Here is a 20,138-nt window from a genome sequence, read left to right as displayed (position 1 = left end):
CAGCCCATTTAAAAAGGCTTGAAGGAAATTTGAAGAGGAGAAGCAACAATATGTAATCTACACTAATTCTACAGTACAATTCGACTTCCTATTTGTCCTGGACCATCCCAAAATTATCACGACAAGAGGAGGACATATGAAACACTGATATCTGCTCACTGATCTCCAGCGCCGATCTGGCATTCAGCGGCTGAGTTGTCGAACCAAACTCCCGTCCTCACATGCAGTCGCGTGTTTGTTTACAGTGGGACACGGTTTAGCCGACGCGCACCGAGAGTGAGCATTTGTGTTTGCCGGCTTTAAACCAAAGTTTCCTTCGCACACAGAGGAGCTACAGCAACAGAAACGCCGGTGTTGACAGTGGTGCCAGGCCCGGCGGTAGAGACTATGACAACAGATGCGTTTGAGTCTGGACCGATTCTGGTTCAATATTTGCTCGTGGTTTACAGGGATGAAGCCCACATGAGAGCACCCCGACTTGGCTCCTGTTTGAAAAGCTGGACAGAGGGAGATCTGAAATGTACAAACCCAGATGGCAGGTGGCCTGTCGCCCCCTAAACACAACTCAAACAACCTCACAGGCTGCTTGGATGGTCTACACAGGCACAGCTGGGTGGAGGTATGGACGAGACCAAATATGAAGTAGCAGTCTCTCCACTTGTCTATAGAAGGAATACCCGTACGTACTGCCGACCCGGGCGCAGGGGTGGGCTTCAAGCAATGATTCAAGGTTGGAGGGTGACGTGCTCGTACCATCTGTTCAGGGGTCATCCTCAAGATGACAGAAGGAACCCCGTTCATTCATTCATCTTCGACTGCTTATTCCCAAATGGGGGTCGCAGATGATTTAGAGTACTCCATCCCCCAACCTCTGTTTGTTCTTGGACTGGGGGAGGAAACCAGAGTGCCTGGCGCAAACCCACTCAAACATACATAGAAACTCCTAACAGAATGGACTGAGGCCTGCTACCTTCTTGCTAGGAGGTGGCTACAATAACCTCTGCCACACACGGCGCCCCCTTTTTGGTTCAGTCTGTCAAAGTGATTTACGACTGCAGTCAAACTCATGGGGACTAAATCAGAGAGTTCAAGGTTTCAAAAGGCACCGCAATGCACCACCTTCAACCACCAGATGGCAGTATTTCAGCATATAAAAGGTTGATTTCCAATGGTCGTCAACCAGCATCAGCCTGGTTCAGATTTCATTGAAAATGATGAGGCTCCTTTTGAATATTAAATTAAAAACAATTCAACAAACACTTTCACAGATGAACAATAAATATTTAAATGAGACATAATGGGCACCGTAATGTGTAGATTATTGGGGGACCTTTAATTCTCTGCATTGATGTTTAAAAAATGTCAAAATATCATATTCAATCTACGGTATAATGCTATATGTAACAAATGGACATTTTAATAAAAGTGAACTGCTGCGTGTAGTCTTATATGTAAAATGTAAGATTCTTTCTTGAAAGTTCTGCTACAATGAGGTCACAAATACATGGTCCGGCAGGTACTAACCACTGCAGTCTGACGACATACGAGAACGAGCTCCAGTTTTCATAGCGAAGGAGGCAAGAACGTGGCGATTTTCTGTTGTTTTGGATGCGTTTGCGTCACTAATGTGCGGCATCATAGCTTGTGTAAAACACGCGTGGTCAGCTTCACGTTTCATAAACCCCCACACAAAGCACGGCTGCTTTGTCTAATGGTTTTACAGCGTGACTGGGTGAATGTAAACATTTTAATGTAAATTATAGCTATAAATGAACTCACCTTTAACAACTTTCTACAGAGCTGTGGCAAATATCGCGTCACGTCTGAGAGAGACTGGTGACAAACGTGGGTCTCACATGAAACTGCGCTTTATTTATCATGTTAATTTCGACGCAAAAACAAAAGTGACACAACGCCAACGACACTTCAGAGTGAACTCGCTGGCTTTGATTGGCGTCCCCGGCTTGCACTCGTTTAATCACAGTGACACCTGCTGGAGAGTAACTAGAATTACAGCAAGGTGAATTTATCGATATTTTGAGTTCACTTTAGTGACAGTTGGAATAAAACGCCACGAAACGTGTTGATTGAAACTCATTTAAATTGTTTATTTTTCATACTTTACGTGACTAGACCTTTATACTTGTCATCAAACAATTCAACTGCAGAATATTCATATATTTGAATTATTTTGATCTTTGATTTGTATAAATTAAAGCAGCATTATCCTTAATATTGCCACACATTTCAAACGTGTAGGTGCTTAATGAGGAAAGGAAGAAACAAGACGATGAGCTGAGGTTGGTTATACACTGATGTGTTTAATAAAGTTGACAGTTCCTACTGTTTGGGACTTCACAGGAGAACAAATTCTATGCAAGAGTCGTTTACTTCATTTTATACAGAATAAGAGAGAGAAAACTTAATTACACATTTAAAAGCCAATATCTGTACTTTTCTGAAGAATACAAATTTTGTACAACAATATCTAGCATAGTATCTTAATCCTTTAATACAAAGTTCACTTGGATATTTATCGTAGAATGAAAATAAAATAACACATTCAAGGGAAATAAAATGAAGATTTAACTTAAATTCAAATAATTTCATTCTTGGCAACAAAGTCCAGCTTATGCCGCCAAACGGTCCGAACGTTCAAACCGAAAACAGCTTCTTTTTTCTTTTTTTAATTACTTAAGTGAACTATCAACTACAAACACTTACCAAACACATGTTTATAAAAGCCACGAAGCAAAGCAGTGTACTCTTGCACAGCAAAGTGAAGAAAGTCCACGACAAAGGTTCGCCCTTCTCCTTTTCACATTCATCTGCTCCTGGACCAAGAGAGTGTCACCACACATTCGCCGCGTCCGACTCGGAGTGAAATGATGCTCGATGTTATCTTTCTTTGGGATAAGGCATTTCCTAACTGTGCATATAGGTAGAGAACTACAAAACTCCCTGATATGTCGTCATGTGCTAAACTATGAGGTGATGCTGCCGAGCTCCGGCAGGCACGTTTTGTTGTCGACTTTAGTTATTGCTATTTCCACCTGCTGTGTCCAGTGAAGGATGTTGATTGCCCTCTGAAATCCAAATCATAATTACAGCTCAGTTTTTTTCAGCAACCCCAGCAGGGCTGCTATGACATCATCGTGTTAGAATTGGGGTAGAAACTGCATAGATTGTCGTGGGCTGGGATGACGAGGACAGAAAGAGGACGCGGCGAATGGGGAGTGAGACCTCTCTCCTACAGCAAAGATCTCACGTTAATGTGCAATCCAGCATTGAGATTATGTCCTGCTGAATGATTTGCTTCTGTGATGACTGAGACTAAAAGAAAGTGACTCTCCTCTCGCACTCCTCGCGCGCTCAACAGCAACGACGGGTTTGGGATCCTTAAATGGTCGACAGCAGTTTGACTTGGCAGCTACGTTCACAACAGGGTTTAACCAGTGCACCAGCAAGCTCGCGTGATATCCAGCAGCACTTTGTAAAATGATAAATATGCAGCCTACTTCTTTATGGACGCCCCGCCTCTTTTGCCTCTCAATGGAAACATGAAGGCATTTGCCTGCTTCCTCAAATAGACTTCCAATGAACTCAATTACTGTTGTTTTTTTCAGTGTAAATAAAACTTATAGTCCTCTTCAGGGGAATTTTTAATTCTATTTCTCAGTTTAACATTATTGTTTTCATCCATGTTATTTTATTATTTTGTATTTAACCTCCAAATTCTTTCATCTTTTTAATGTTAGTTATTTTTTTAATGTATTTTTAAATTTTTAATTTACAATTAATAATTCTAGTTATTGAGACACATTTTTATTATATTTTTTAGGCATTCTGAGATTCAAATTTGTGATAATTTAACCATTGCCATCAAAAATTTTAACCCAGTCACATCAACTCATGGGAAAATTCACCCCTTTTGCTTCAGCATTTACTCAACCCTTTTACCATCTCGATCACAGTTTCTGTTTAATATTTGCAATTCTTTCAACTTCAATTTTTTCAAATTAAGTAAATTAATTTGCATTTTTGTCATCATAATCAATGTTTTTCTTCGTGTGTTTCCAAAATTCCGGAGGCTTAGCCTTTCTTAGAATGCTCAAATCACAATTTTACTTACCTCTAGAAATGATCATAATTTATCACTTAAATAAAACTATGTTCCATATGATTGTCCTTCTATGTTTATTTAACTTCTTAATAAATCAATAATTGAACAACTGAATTTAAAGCCTTTAACAACAAAACACCTAGCTTCCTTCAATGGGGCCTGGAAACTGAATTACTACCAAAGAAGAACAGAGGAACTCTGTATAAACAGAATAAATAAGCAATGTGGTGTTAAAAACTCAGGGTTTCATCACACTGGCTCTGGAATCTGACATCATTGTACTCATGTATGATTCATAGAAGTTTGCAACGTGCTATTGTGAACGTAGCTTTTAAGATGGAGGCTGAATTTAGAACTGTAGAAACGAGTTTCACCGAACGGCAGTTGGAGTCATGTGACATTAGCTACCGCCGGTGCTAGCAGGAGAGGTGAAAGGTCGATTGAACGATGGCAGTGTGTTCACCCTTTTCGTCTCGTAATGTCTGGAGAACAAACTCGCTAGGGAAAAACACAAATTCAGGGGTGGTGGCGGCGAAAACATTTGGAGCTTCTGCACGTGTAAACCTGGCCGGCAGCCACAAAAATAGACTTTTCTGTTGTGAGAGGGCGCGGGACCGTGAGGGAGTGCGCCCCCCAGCCTTTTATATTTCTGTAGTTAAGTCGCTATTTACACCACACACACACACACACACACACACAATAGCGGTTTGGCTCAAATGTACAAACAAGTGTTCATGGCTTTAGATTCAAAGATCGGATTTGAGACAACTCTGGAGACACACGCGGCGAAAGGATGAGAGGAAACGATGGCAGCTGCACAGAAACACAAACAGCTTTGGCTTCAATCACAGAGGAGCTGCTGAGGTTGTCGAATTGCACGTTTGCCAATGAGCAGTGTGTCGTTGTTGCAGTCACCATCAACCCGAAAACAACGTCTGCATGTGATCTATTGCTAAATCTCACTTCAGACTGGGGTGTGTTCGACGGAGCGGTGAAGCAACACAACGTGTGATTTGTTTGCGAGCACAACAGCGACTACATGTAAATGTCTTTGACTGTAACAGCAACCATCCAAAATCTTCCACTGAGCATCTTTGTTCTGCAGACATCACCCGAGTACCTGACGCCTCCTGCTTCAGAATTTAAGTTTGACCTCAATAACGTGTGACCTCTCTAAGGACCCCCGCTCTCTCTCTCTCTATTCTCCATGTCCCACCGCTCCCCCCTCCCTGACTGGCTGGTGACTGGAGGTTTGTTTCGGGCTCTTTATGTCACCAGGAGTCCATGCGCAGGCGCTTGACCGATGGGCTCTCTCTTTCCTCCGACCCGGCCGGGGGTCTTCCCAGCCCGAGCGGGGAGTGGAAGTCCGGCCGGTGGTCTTCTCGATCGCTGCCGTCGTAAGAGCTACAGGAGGAGCTGAGGCTGTCGGCGGGAGAACGTCCCAGGACTTCCTGGCGGCTGGATCCCTGCTGCGGCTGAGCGGCAAAGCCGGAGGGGGTGACGCGCTCCCGAGGGGGGGATATGGGCTCGGACTTGATGTTGATGCTCTGGTTGGTGCTGATGGAGAGGTTGGGACCTTGAGGTAGGTGACCCCCCCCACTGTGAAGGAAACAGGACAAAGTTAGGAATCCAACTGGTGTGCAACCCGAATCCTCCTGAAACTTTGGGCCTCCGAGGTCTCTCACGTCAACGCCTTAAGATCTCTGTCCGCTACGGTCATGGTGACCTGAACCCCTAAAGCCCCATTTATGCTCCCCTTATGTACAAAACTGTGCCTGTCCGTTTCAAACGTTACCGTCACTGATCATGCACTTCCATACGTTCTTCACGTTGGTATTGCTGTTCACCAATATTTCCACCAGGGCGAGGTGCCCAGAGTCAAAAGATCATGACAAAAGCAAACTCCTGTGGAAGAAGTATTGATAATGTACTTGCACTGAAGAGTCGTAGGAGGTGACGCCGTGAAATTTGTCGCGACAGGAGGACATTGTCATGTTTTCTTTCTGCCTCATTAGAGTTACGAATCGGGTAGTAACAGCAACACTGCCCCCGACGCTTTCCAGTGGTACCGCTCTGTTTGGTCCGTATCCGTACGATTTGTAGAAAGAATTCCGAACCGATAAACACAGTAGAACCTCAGGATGGGACCAATCCAATGCATTACACATTAACATCACTATGTAACCGACTTATAGAAGAGACCAGATTGTCGTATCTCTACCCCAATACTTAATTCCCTAAGGTCTTTCCTTGGCCTCGACATCTTGGCACACACAAGTTGAACCTTAAAAGTGTTCGGCGACCAACAACGCAGTTTTCAGAGAGAAGTCACACCCATATCTCTGCAGCGCAGCCGAATATAGGAAGGCTCCATATTGTGTTTCGCTGGACAACAGCGTTCGGAGTGTAAAGAAACACCACATGTGAGCCGCGGGGATGTGGGCCGGCAGGAATATGTGGATGTGTGATTCAGCACCATATCACTGAGCAGAGTGGGTGTTGCATTCACACGAGGGTGTTCAGAGTGTGCTTTTGTTTGGGGAAGTGTGCTACTCACACCAAAGAATTGAGAGCTGCCTGGCCCAGTTGATGCTGTTGCCATGCTGACATGGAGCCCAGCGAGAGCCCGGGAGAGCTGAAGCCCTGCAGGGAGGAGAGTTCGGCGCTGCTCAGGGAGTACTCTGCGAAAACAGAAGCGGTGAGAAAGCTCGCACATGACGGCGGCAGCAACACACACACGCAGCTCCAGCAGTTGTTTGGGGTCTAAAAGGGGAGCGGGGCCAGACTCACCAGCAGGATTGTAGGAGGTGGGCATGCCGGAGTAGACCAGGCCCTGCGGCGGTAAACTGGGGGTGGTGACAGACACCACTGGAGTGGCCAGCGGCTGCGAGGACTGGGAGCTGCTTATCCTCTGGGTGTTCTGTGAAACACAAAAACAGGGGGTCACATGCGCACATTGATTGGAAAACAGCGAGTCAAGTGTGTTAACAAAGCGGACGGTGCGTGCAGTATAGACATCTGCCAGCAGGGGGAAGTGTAGGTCAAATATTCCGAGAAGGCAAGCAGTTGACAGTTAACAGAAAAACCACGATTGTTTGGATTTGATTAGGAGACAGAAGACTTGCTCTTAATACCACAACTTTGCAAAACACAAGTTCCTCTGTTATCATATTACAAAATTAGAAACCTAAACTTGCGCCTTGTTTCTTCTCCATGTTTTCGATTTAGAGTTTGAAATTCACAGGGAAATTCACAAACCTATAAAATTCAAGTTTGTATGATTTTGTTTACCATTTTTTAAAAGAAATATTTCAAAATAGTTCAGAAAAAATCCATTGTGTTGCTAGCATTGTATTATTTTTATTTATTTTAGTCATCATTGCAATAATAAGAATTGTAACACCATTACAAAAACAAACCACAATAAAATAAAATAAAATATAAAAATCCAAATACTATTACATAAATAACATTTAAAAAAATAGTCACTGTTTTCATTATTATTAGACAACCGAGAAGAGTAAAGTAAAAAAAGGTGTGGCACATTTAAAGGAACATTTCTTAAATTGAATAAAATACAACAAAATGAAATATATATAATAAAAGAGAGAGTGGAGAACACTGGCACAGCTCTGATGCCTCACAATAGCAAGGTCTGATTTCATGAACGGCACAATTAAATAATGATTTGTTGCTTTCCACACTTGAATTCACTTTCTCCCAGCACAAAACTCAATACACTGGGCTTCAAATGACAGGCCTCAGTATGTAATCGAGTTATTGAGCGGCAAGGGATCAAAAGTTGCACCAGAAAAGACTTCCAGGGACTTAAAACCATCCGAACTAAGAGCATTAAAAAAAAGCAAGTGAGTACAAAACAAGAGCGATCGGCTTCTTCGCTGGTCGTTTTTCAGCGAGTGCCGCGCTCACGCGCACTTCATCGCCGCTAATGAAACGCAGACGTTGTGAAGAACAATAGAAGGTATCAAACGTGGCCACAGCTGCCAGGAGTTTGAAGTCCAATTGCATCATGATGTAGTCGCTGGCTTCCTCACATTGTTCCACCCGCCTCCTGCCAGATGACCTCACCAAGTGTCTCACACGCTGACATCAGTCACCATGATGTCATCATGTGCCGCTCGTTGAAATTTAACGGACTTCTATGGCAAAACTGCTACAACACAAGCCACTCAAACGCATCACAGTTTCCTTTGGAGCTTCCTGTTGCTTCTCTATCACTGTCATCTTAGAAAGCGCACAACCAAGCAAAAACAAACTGATGGCATCATGAGGGGGGCGGACTTCCTTTAATGGTTATTTTCGTTCACTTCCAAGTTTAAAACACGTATAGCAGCATGTGTAAGTGACTCAAAGTAAAGCACATTTTGCTTCCCCGTTGAATTGAATAAACATCAATTTAAACAATGTTGTCCACGCTACGCTAGCTTCAGTTGATATTGTACGATCAATGCGATCAATATCACCACTTACATTATGACTGGCTCATCCAGCTCCCTTTTCCACGACCTTCTTATAAACAAAAGTACTTACTGGGCTGACACACAGTGGGACTCAAAAACCACAGTTCCTTCTTCGCCAACCAGCAAAATAAATGTAAGAATTTCCCCAAACTAACTTGACAGTCAAGAGAGCTTACAATGCAGGACAAAATGATGTCTTTATTTACTCTCCTCACAAATTTTGAGTCCTGAATGTTAGAAGCTTCAATGGTTGCAGTACATAATGGGGCTTTCTGCACGTGTATTGGAGGGTCACTTCATCAGCTGGACACTGACATTCAATCCCCTGTGTCATGGGTCAGCAGTGGGCCCTTGGCCTTGGGTTTGACATCCCTCTACTACTGCGTTGCCAAAGGCCATGTCCAGAGTTTGGATAGCCTCAGTAAGAGTAAGAGTAAGAGATCAGTGGAAGAAAATATATCTCTGGAAATGTCAAACCAACCTTCAATTATGTTTCCTGGTTGGATGGAATGTTCATCAGCAAAAAAGACATGGCACCTCACCTAATGTCAAATGATGAACAGCGAGGACTAACGTAAACCGCATTTGATAAACCAGGTTTTCCACACGCACATCGCTACCGATGTCTGTCTTCAAACGAGCATTTCTTAAGCTGTGGGCTAACAAAAGTTAGGTGGGGTGATTAATTCTCACACTCACACTCAAACGTGCACGCTTTCCACTCGCTGTTAACACAGAAGGTGAATCCCAAACATGCATCGTGACAAAGCCCACTCGCTTCTATCTATCACTCGTGGCAGTGCAACGGGCCGACCTCCCGTTTGAGTGCCGTCTTTAGCCTCACGCGTGATTTACTGGATGCACGTTCATTTTGCAGCCATTTGCTCAGGCATTTGTCAGAACTCACCAAATCCAATTCCTCCTCCTCCGACTGCCCTCAGCAGAAGACAAGAAGAGAGGCAGAGTTACAGAAGAGAAGAAAGCCGAGTCGCGTTAACAGCGCCATTAATAAGAAAAACCTGGAGACTTCTGCCTCCAGGCCTTTCAGATTCATCTCTAAGACCAAGTCTTTTTGGTCCATGTGAGACTGCAGTGGAGGTGCAGTACGAAAGAAGAAGAAAGAAGGTAAATTCTTCAACATATTTTGAGTGACTTCAATCTATAAATATATTTATAAAGATGCAACTTACATTTATAAAGTAAAAATATGTGCTGCTATGTACGTTCTAAACAGTGTTACATTATCAGATTGTGAAATAATGTGAGGAAAATTTGAAAAAATTTAACAAAATTTTGATTTTTTTATGTCAAAAAGTTAAAAAATCTAAACGATTTTAGATGAAATACATAACAAATGACATTATTAAATAATAATTACATGCATATGTATTTTAATCATCAATATGTTATTATTTCATATTTCAGAATATACTAAAAAGTAAACTATATAAATGGAATTATATCGAAACTGTTTTAGATTTATTCGTCATAATTATTGAAACACTTACCAAATAAACAGTAATTTGAGTGATAAATTCAGACAAATATTATCATAAATACATGATGAAGAAATGGACAGAAAGCTTCTGAGAGAGTGAAACACGAAAGTATAACAAGAAGTACTTTTTTGATCCAATCAAACAAAAACTGAATGAAAGACAATAATCTACGATCGATAAAAATTAAAAAGATAAAAATTCTCAACTGATTGTATCAGTAACAACGGGTTAACAGAAGAGCATCAAATGTGTATTTAGCTCATTCAAAGAGACCAGCGAGGTCGTCTTTAACATTGCAATTCTACTTAGCTACAGCAGGGGGCAGCCATGTCTCCTCCTGGGGTTTCATGAGTCCCAGTTTGAAACATGTCACAATGCAAATCTGGATTCTTAACCAGTAAAACAAGGAGAATCATGAAAGCTAACGTTTCTTCACTCCTCAGTCCCCAATGTTTTAACTCTGCCGTGCTCATCTTCCCACATTGTGACCAGGCCCGGCTCCTCTTAATACCCCACTCAATCAATGGCGGCAGGAAGACACGACAAGGGCGAGCAGATATTATCTGGCTCACACCCTGGGCCGCTGATTAAGCCTTCATCTACACTCTGTCACACCGAGATGTGATTAATTTAATACCATTACGGCCTAATGACGAGCTGTCTGCAGACCTGACGGAGGCCGAAATCCTGTGACAAGAGCTGAACCCTCCCTCCTCCCCCCGGAACCTGCAGCGCTTCACTTGTTCTCCGTCGTTGGTTTGGAAACAGTGAGTTGATAAAACAACAGCTGGATGTGTTTACTAAACACCAACACTTCCTGCTCTCTGTGTTCACCACCAGCAACAGCCAGCCAGACCAGACTTTCTCAGCTCCAGCTTCTTATCTTGCACTATATTTAATATCACGTTCCTTGCTCCTCTGACTCAATTCTGTTGTTCTCAGTGTTTTTGTTCTTCATTCTTCTTCTTAATTCAGTCTTCCGATGTTTGCTTTGCTACCTGGAGATGGTCCTCATTCTCAGCTCTACACAATGGACAGAAAACAAGGCCTTGGCTCGGTGGAGCCAGTGAAGGAAGGATGGAGGGGGCGATACATGGATGGAGGCGTGCGGTATCTTCAGGCACGAGGGCTGCCGGAGCTCAAGAGTATTAGTCAATTCCGACACCATCTGACGGTCACAATGTTTGGGTAGCGATCAAAAAAGCAAGACTGCAAGGTGTCTGGACTCTCCCACAGAGATACAGTGAGAAGCTTGGCCATCAAGGAGAGACTCAGAGCAGGAAGGAGCCAGAAGAGATGGCCTCAGAACGTATCTTTCATGAAATGCTTCCACCTAAGAGGTGGCTCAGGGGCAGATTCAGGACATGCAAAGTCTCTTTGTTGACCTGGAAACACTGCAGTATTAAGAGCTGGAGGAGGATTTGTGCCAGTAAGTCTGGGGCTCTTTACTTTGACTGCTGCCACCATGACCCAGATTTGAGGAGAGGAAATTGAACGCTAAATTAAAAAACAGACATAACCACTTCATATCGCAAAGAACAAGAATGTTTCCATAAAAAGCAATTAACGGTAGAAGAAAAAAGCGCTTGAGAAAAAAGCCATCAAGAAAGGGTAGACGTTAAAAAAGTTAAAAGAAGAGAAGAGCCTGTCGCTAATGAGCTTGCATTTCAAAAGAAAAGAGCTGCTTTTCTCATTTCCTGTTTTTCTCTGGCTCGTGAAATACTTACTTTCCTTAAAATCAAGTTGTTTTTGATGCCCTTTCAAAGTATCTTTATCATCCATAATGGCCTTTGCATCCTTCATCTCCAGACTACATTGACTAAAAGTCACTAACTAAATACAGCACCTTGTTGTGATCCTTCAAAAATTAATTGTTAGTGAAGTTATTGTGACAAACATGGGTGGATCAGATATCTATGAAAGAGAACATTAAACAAGTTGTTCCAGCACATCCGGGATTCAGCTTTCGTCATCCACAACTTGAACAAAATTTGCATAACCCAAGACCTTTGGCTGAAACAAACTGGAGTCTATTTAAAGGTCTAAAATCTATATAGGACGAGGCCAAGTCAAAAATATCACTCGATGGGTTGATTGTAGATCATATCTATACTGATTTTAAAAAATCTCTTTCCAGACTGGCTGGTCCACATTTCTCAGAAACGCAGACGTTGGAGGAAGCAGTGGAAAGCTGGTGAGGCGACAAGCCCTATCACACCAGCATCGGCGCGGTGACGTCAGAAACAAGTTAGGGCAAAGACTTGGAGAAATAAAGTACAAACATTTCTCACATCTGCCCTGCGGCGTGTGAAGATCAAGCATCCTGGCGCTGGCTGGGTTTGTGTGCGGCAATACTCACCAGCGGGGGCATCATTCCTTTGCTGGATGGCGGGATGACGACCCTTAGCTCTGGCTTGCGGCTCCCCATTCCCATGCTGCCTCCAGGGGGCGGCGGGGACTTGGTGGGCATGACTTTACCCAGCCCGTTGCCACTGGGCGTGCTGAGGAGTCCCGGCGAGCCCCGGGGGTTAACGAAACCGTTCCCTACAGAGGAGCACAGCGACGAAAAAACACATTATCAACCCACAGACTGTGACTGACAAGGCTCGCAGTCATCAGGCGAGCGCCTCACACACACTGTTGTTTTCTTGCCTGCCGCTGCACGTCACGCTAAGTGTTTTCAACCCTCTGGGAAGTTTTAATAGAGTCGGATAATTATCCTGCACATTTACAAAAATAAAATGTCCATTTCAAAATTGATGAGCCTTTTATTTTTATTGGGAATGATGACATCAAACTAAACCATCTCGGGATAAAGGAGCAGTTTCAGGACAAATGTACCGTGACTAGTCAGAAGACAAAACAAGAAGCTATTATCGCTGAATAAGAACGATAAAAGTCTGTAGGTGTTTCCACTTACGAAGAGGGAAAACAAGACTCTGGAGTTATTATATTGAGATCTGCATCATTTAGGATATTGATACAAAACGGATTCACCAGTTTTTTTAAATTAACTCAAAATAGGATATAAAATAAAGCAGGCTGAATGGGGAAATGGCCTTTTTTTAAAAAGTCGCTGTTTTTGGAGACTGACAGATGCTTTGTATCACTTGTGCAAACACACAGTACTTGTACTTGTGTTTTCAATGTTGAATTTTGTTTCCTTTTGGTTACTCTAATTCTAAATTATGCAAATTAACAACACTAGCAAAATAATTTACATGTGTAGATCCGCTTTAAAAAGTAACACTAATATAAACCAAAAAAAGCAAACTTGAGTTATGAATATTCACTGCTGTTAACAGGCTATTTTTCAGGCTCTCCCAGTAACCTCAGCATCAAGTTGGAGGGGAAAGGATTGTTCAGATTGTAAATCAGGTGGTGAAAACTTCATTGGAAACACTATGTGTACAGGTGTTAGGAGCACATTATTGAGAAAGAGCAGCGTAAACAGTGCATCATAGCCAGCTACCGTGACTCATAAAGCCTTCTCAGAGCGCTTCTGACCTGGATGACAAGTCTTTCATATTGGAGGTCGAGCGTCAGCCGATTCATTATGACACTTATCACAAAGGCAGCATCAGGGCTCAGGAAGCGACAGTGGGTATCAACTTTTCCGGTCTTGTTTTCCAGTACTTAGCCAGTGCCACTTCGGGCGGGTGAGCTAGCATCCGGAGTCAACTCGCGAAGTACCACGGGACTGACAATTCTCACGTGAGCCCAGGACACTACTGTGTATGGCTCATCTATCAACCAGTGGAAAACAACCACAATACGACAAGGAGCTTACCGTAAGTACTTGAAAAACACTCCACACACTAACAGATGGCATCACTACAGTGTGTCTAGAGAAATACAAAACAAATAATCTATTAAGATTTTCCATATCTGAGCTTCATTACAGTGCACCGTGTCGAACAGATGCTCGTCCTAGGAAGTCTTGAGTGTCTGAGCACAAATGGAACATAGAGTAGTGTAGCTAATCTGTGGTCACCAAGTGTGACGACTGTTTAGTTATATAATTGTAAACATAATGTCAGGACCCCAACGTGACCGGTTGTACTTCTCTTGTTACAGAGAAATGTGACAAAATTTGGTTTCATAAACAGTTCTTAGATCCAAATCTATTCGCCAGACAACAGATGACTCATGTGAAGGTCTGCAGAGAGATTGCATAAGGTTCTAGACCCGTGCACAGTACAAAATCAGACATGTGGCTAGTTACGAAATCACTTTCATTTCAAACAGAGTCAACTTTATATAATTCTACCTTTCTAATCTACTTCTGAATAAATCACGAGTCAAAATCCAGTCAAGACCGAAGGTGAATACCAGACCCTGCGTCGAGAGATCGGTAGCACTTCAGCGAGACGCTGACTTCTCCATTGTGTGGAGAGTAACCCAGCGAAAAAATAAAGTGTGTTCGCTGTGAGTGGGCTCCACAGCGACAACATAATAGAACAATAGACCCTCCGACTGCAGATAAGGACACCAACAATTCTCGGTCAAATAAACAGTTATGAAGCCCACAATAGTATCTGGCAGCTGAATCAACAGTGCGTATGAGAAGCGATCGGCTCCGGCTTTGATCGCACCAGAAGTGTCTGCTGCAAGAACATGGCGGCCGCTGGGCGAGGAGTGTGAGGGTCAGAATTAACAGGATGTCGTTCGGTGAGAAAGAGATCACTGTTCAAATAACGCAGACCCACAGGCAGCAAATCTGATGCAATCTTTAAGTTGTCTTTATGGTCGCAGGGGCAGCAGTCAAAGCAGAGCGCCTGCCTGGAGCAACTCACTACAGTGGCAGCCAGGAGTCATCCTGACAAGGGGCCACCTCAACTTCATCTCTCAGAAAAGGGCGGTGGCGATACAACTCTACTGTTTATCACAAGCAATGGCCAGGTTTTTTTTTTTCCTGGAGCCAGTGCAGGACCAAACAATGTCACAATAAAAGAGTGGAAAAATTAATTGTAGTGAGCCAAGGACTTTAAAATACACAGCATTCCAAAAATAGACTCAGCTATTGTTGTGTCACACAAAAATAAGTCAACAAGACGTGCGGGTCCAGGCTTGTTCTTACAATGGAAACCAGGTGAATTCAGAGGGAAGCCATTTTCTTCCAAGGATACAAAAATACAATTTAAAAAGCTAGCCACTTTGGATAAGGTTCTGCTGGGTTGAACAGAATAGTCAGTTCTTGAAAATTCAATTTTCCATCAGCCTGCTTCAGTCTTTTTCCACGATCAATCAACATTCAGTCAAAACAATTATATTTCTTTATAAACATTCATTTAACCTGATTTTTTTATTTTATAAAAAAGAATAATAAGATTAATATTCAGATCATGATTTTTATGGGGCAATAATAAAGGTGGAATACATTTGTCACATCCTGAAAAAGGATGGAGGTTTAAAAACCAGAACAAGGAGAAAAAAAAAAGGAAAAGTGCAACACAGAAAAAAAACATTTTAAATATTTTGGAAAGAGATTAATAAAGGAGAATATGTGTGTTTTCTATTGGCAATGCTATTTGAGTAGTATTTGACTTTAACTTGAGTTGTGTCTTAATAGTTGTGTCATATTCCACAGTGACCTCAAAGTGGCGGGTGACGGTCGGAGCCAAGCTCAGTTCTCGTTCAAAGCCCTCCGCATTTTACACCTGATAGATCAGTCGAACGACAACGATGGAGCGGTGGGGTCAAATGTTACCAAATGTGACTCACCATCCGCACAAACAAGCTGTTTTGAATTTGCTTGTGATGCAGCAGTAATAACAGACATTTGCACTGATCTTATGCAACAGAAATGAATCTTCATTCTAGACTGCATTCGCCAATTTCCCTCATAAACCTTCATAAAGGTTTCAACTGGAGAAAAGCTTCAGAGAAATGAAAGAAGATATATGATTAGAGAGAGAATGACATATTTAATTGCGGAACCAGATTGGAAATGCACAGTATAGTTCTGAACAATTTCAAGTGCATGAGCATGAACCGCAATTACATTTCATCTTGACATAATAACAGGTGATCTCAACGCAAAATGAACACAGCCTATGTTCTGTTCTTTCCCCGAATGAAAAGAACAAATGTGATTCCAAGAATGTAGCATCCTACTGAATGTGCGTTATTTTATAGAGGTTCTGTTTCATTATTAGCTTGTTCTGAGGCACACAATGTTATCTTGACCTATGACAAACAGTACTATGCTTGTATCAAATGAAATGGTGCGTCTACATGAGTGTCCTGGGTCGGTATATAGTTCTAGTTGGTTGCCTTGTTTTGGTGTTTCCACCACCGAAAGTGATGACAAAAAACAACCTGACCCGTACCATTTTTTTGATACCCAACTTTAGGGTCCTGATGATATGACAACAAAGCCAGGACAGGAGTGAGCAAGAAAAATCTGAGTGGAGTTGCAGTGGTGGCCATGTGATGTGGACATCCAAAATGCTCCAAAATACCAATGAATGAAGAGGGTTCCCTGAGCCCTCATAAGGTTCAAACGTGCTAACGTAACACCAGTGTTAAAGGAGTTAAGACCAGAACAAAGTGAGTTCCGACTGTAAGTATAGCTGAGTAACTTAAAAAGGGGGTGAATCACAAACATTCGACAAACACAAGCGTTTCTCTTATGTTTTGCAGCGGAGTTGCACGGTGAATTATCTCGATCAACTCTGGAGTCATTTCTGAACGAGTGCTGTGTTCCAAATCCAATCCCTTGAAATATGGACAGCTACATTTGCATGCGCGGGCATTTCTCACATAGAGCGGCTCTGACTGGTGGGACCAAAAGTAAATACTTATAATGTTAATAATAACTCCTTCTGATCCCCAAATTAAATCAGCTGCCCATCATTCCGCCCGCAGGCTGTGTGGAAAATAAATCATCTTATTATGCCCAGCGCTTGAGAAAAGCTTACTATTTCACTACTGCTCTCCAATTTGGTGATATTCCCTCAGCGCCGAAACCACAAAAAATGTTCAGAAGCTATCACATGACCAACCATCCATCTGGCGTCTGTGCTGCTGCGGTCATAGCTGCTACATGTGAAAATACAGAGCTATGTCAAGAATGGTCATCTGACAGTGGCAGTGGAGTCCGTCCCCCCCCCCCCATCCTCACCCCCCGCAGTACAACAACAGCTGCAGTAAACTCACAGTCTGCCAACTGCTGACACCCCCAGGCAGCGGATCCAATCCGACCCAGAACCGCACCCTTCTTTTAAAACATGCAAAGAAACCCTCAACATCAATCATCTCTACCTAAATCTATCTTCTTGCCATCTTCTCCAAGACAATAAATAATGATCTGTTTGGACAATGCGAGCTGAGAGGCAGCTCCACCTGCTCGCTCCTCTCACACAGCACATCGCAGCCGTGACAGCCTGTCCGGTCATTGTGTACCGAGGACTTAGGGGGGATGTCATGGTCCAAATACCTACAGGGTTATGTGGGACCGGGCGTCTTACAGCCCTGTGTTGAGCCTTATAAGGGTTGCTGGAGCGGTGGGGGGAGCAGAAACACCTGTCAGTGCAGGGAAGGAAACAAGCGGGAGACGCTTCACTTACATGACTTGTTAGAAGAAACTATTTGTTTATTTACCTGCCAGAATATGTTGAGACAGAAAATCCAGGCTTTGACTTGAAATGTAAGGAGCAGTTGGGTTGCAAGAGCCTTTAATACGTTTGGAAGATCATTCAGTGTTGAGTCGCAAATGTCTGTGAAATTTGATTCAACTACACTGTGCTGTCCCCAAACAGCCTGCTGTGAGGGACATCTAGTCGCTGAACTATTCATGAATGTCTTTGACGGCAAGAACCATGTACAACAAACACGGTCAAGACTCTATGATCTCTGCGTGACACAGTGAATGTGCTGCATGATCAACTCTGTTGACACACAGAATTAACGCCACTGCATGTCAACATACAGTGGTAGAGAGCTAATACCAGGTTGAAGTGTTTCGGGATAAAATTAAATATTCAGAGAACACGTTGCCATCATAGAAAGTATGTAAACGTAGTTATCTCTGTCAGAAGCACAGTTTGATCTAGTTTAAGATTTAATATCATTCTACGATTTCCGAAAGCTACTCTAAAATAATCTAATCTTCTTGAGCTAAAACTGAAGCTAAGACTGTGCGAAGGTGGTTGAAGCCCAAATCTGCACATCTGCATCATGGTGACATATAACACAGCTCATACCAGGGTCTTATTTTCACCATGTATATCAGCAAAAACCTCGACAACACAAATGACTTCTCCTTTGTATTTAACTTTATCATATCATCTTCGCTTCTTCTCGAGTTGACTCGTCAGTGTTTACTTCCATAGCAGAGCAGACGCTTCCACAGGCACAGATCCCCCGAGTCTGATCAACAGCTTGACGCAAGCTAACAATTAATCACATTCTTCAGGGAGTTATGTCCAAGTAAGAGAAATTCTGGGCCATAATATTTGGTGTTCTATAAGGGAAATGGCAGAGGGCATGAAGCAAATACCTATGTCAACAAAAGCATGTATGATTTAACTAGTTCCCCAGTATTCCATGTACCTCAATTGTGATTTCAACAACTGCGCTTTTTATATTCAACAATGTTGTAGTCGTATACAAAGCAGTGCTACTAAAAATGTATTTCTATGATCGTCGTTGTTCACCTTCATTCAACATGTTTGACCATTCGAAGCTGCACCTTGCAACACTAATAGTTGGCATTGACTGAGTAGTTACTGTTGAACAACTGGTTTATCTGGACATTATGAAAAATAGCTCAAAATAACAGCTTTAGCGTGTGTTTAGCCAGGATGACTCATTCTCTTGAAGTGAAAAGGCAAAGCTCTCGATTTCCGGGATCTACGTTCCCACGCTAATGGCGGTTATGAGTTGCTCCTCCTCAGCCAGTGGACTTACAGATCTTGTCAGAAATCCCATGCATATGCAACTAGGAGGAGGCCTAGGGCCAGACCCAAAACACACAGGAGAGGTTATCTGTCACTGCACTTTCTTGGGCACATGGTTATATTTTTATTTATTTTTTGTAAAATACATTGATTTATTTTACAGAGTTAATTCAAGTTTAAGTTTATCTTGAATGTTTACATTGCCACTGTGACAAGCCAAATTTCCCCATTGTGGGATGAATAAAGGACTGTCTTATCTTATCTTATCTCTTCTTGGTTGACCTGGAAATGCCTCGGTATTCCCCCCGAAAAGCTGGTTTTCAGAGAGAGGGAAATGTGGGCCTCTGCTCTAGCAGCCGCCCACGCGACCTGACCTACAAATAAATGGATGGAGGTTGCGAAATAAAGTTATTAACAATCAAACAACGAAAGTGCTGATAAAAATCTAATCTCAGAGGACGTGAATCCGTCTCGTTGGAGGGCTTTAAATACGGACAGAGACACACTGAATTCACTATTCGGGGGCATGAATCCATTCATGCATTTTGGATGAGTAAGTGAAACCCAATGTAATGCGAAGAGCTTGACTCCCATGATTTCATCAGGGTGAAGTCATATATTCATGGAAAGAAAGTGACTTGAAATACATTATGAGGAAACAAAGAAGTAAACTTTGAAATTTGAATTTTCTGAAATTTCAAATAAAATCTAAAATAAAAAACATAAATATTGCCAGACAAATGACATAAATCCTCACTCAGGATCCATTTCCCTTCACGTTGCCAGAGCTAAATCAGCGCATTTGCTAAAGCGACACAGGTGCAGGGACCATAACTTGTGTTTTAAAAAGCATCGACAAGACATCTTTATTGCTTAGTCATCACTCGCGGCTGCATTCTCACTCATCTCACCATCTCTACTGTAAGGAGAACGCGGCATCCTCTGAGCTTGTAGTGGCTGTAAGGTCAAGCAAAGGCAGTCGATGATAGTGACAACTGTCTGTCACAGATGGATACACAACTACCCCGCTCCCATGCTAAGCAGGAGGTCCACTGGCAGTGCTTCTGAGGACTAATGAATCTCTCCGGGAGGACTTACCCGCTGGGCTGCAGCCCACACCACTTGGCACTGA

The 20,138-nt window shown here is 42.7% G+C and overlaps 2 protein-coding genes across 9 annotated transcripts in view; both read right to left on the bottom strand.

The window, feature by feature from the left end:
- mctp2a (multiple C2 domains, transmembrane 2a) overlaps nucleotides 1–1,925 on the bottom strand; it is a 45,909-nt gene extending 43,984 nt beyond the window's left edge. The window contains exon 1 of the mRNA XM_053885222.1: nucleotides 1,780–1,925. The gene's annotated coding sequence lies outside the window, so the exon portion shown is untranslated. The remainder of the gene's footprint in view (nucleotides 1–1,779) is intronic.
- A 365-nt stretch (nucleotides 1,926–2,290) lies between these two features.
- Nucleotides 2,291–20,138, bottom strand: part of mef2aa (myocyte enhancer factor 2aa) — a 66,607-nt gene continuing 48,759 nt past the window's right edge. For 4 of the 8 annotated variants that reach the window (XM_053886678.1, XM_053886677.1, XM_053886680.1 and 1 more), the window contains 5 exons: nucleotides 12,463–12,647; nucleotides 9,512–9,535; nucleotides 6,914–7,043; nucleotides 6,681–6,804; nucleotides 2,291–5,722 (listed from right to left, as the gene is read on the bottom strand). In XM_053886678.1, coding sequence (XP_053742653.1) covers nucleotides 5,395–5,722; nucleotides 6,681–6,804; nucleotides 6,914–7,043; nucleotides 9,512–9,535; nucleotides 12,463–12,647 — 791 coding nt within the window. In that variant the 3' untranslated portion in view covers nucleotides 2,291–5,394. The remainder of the gene's footprint in view (nucleotides 5,723–6,680; nucleotides 6,805–6,913; nucleotides 7,044–9,511; nucleotides 9,536–12,462; nucleotides 12,648–20,138) is intronic. The other 4 variants (XM_053886679.1, XM_053886683.1, XM_053886682.1 and 1 more) reach the window with 2 other exon arrangements.

The sequence above is a fragment of the Synchiropus splendidus genome, chromosome 14 (assembly GCF_027744825.2).
Source record: "Synchiropus splendidus isolate RoL2022-P1 chromosome 14, RoL_Sspl_1.0, whole genome shotgun sequence".
NCBI classification, from domain to species: domain Eukaryota; kingdom Metazoa; phylum Chordata; class Actinopteri; order Syngnathiformes; family Callionymidae; genus Synchiropus; species Synchiropus splendidus.
Note: the sequence above shows the minus strand (reverse complement) of the source record. Positions and strands in the feature narration are given on the sequence as shown.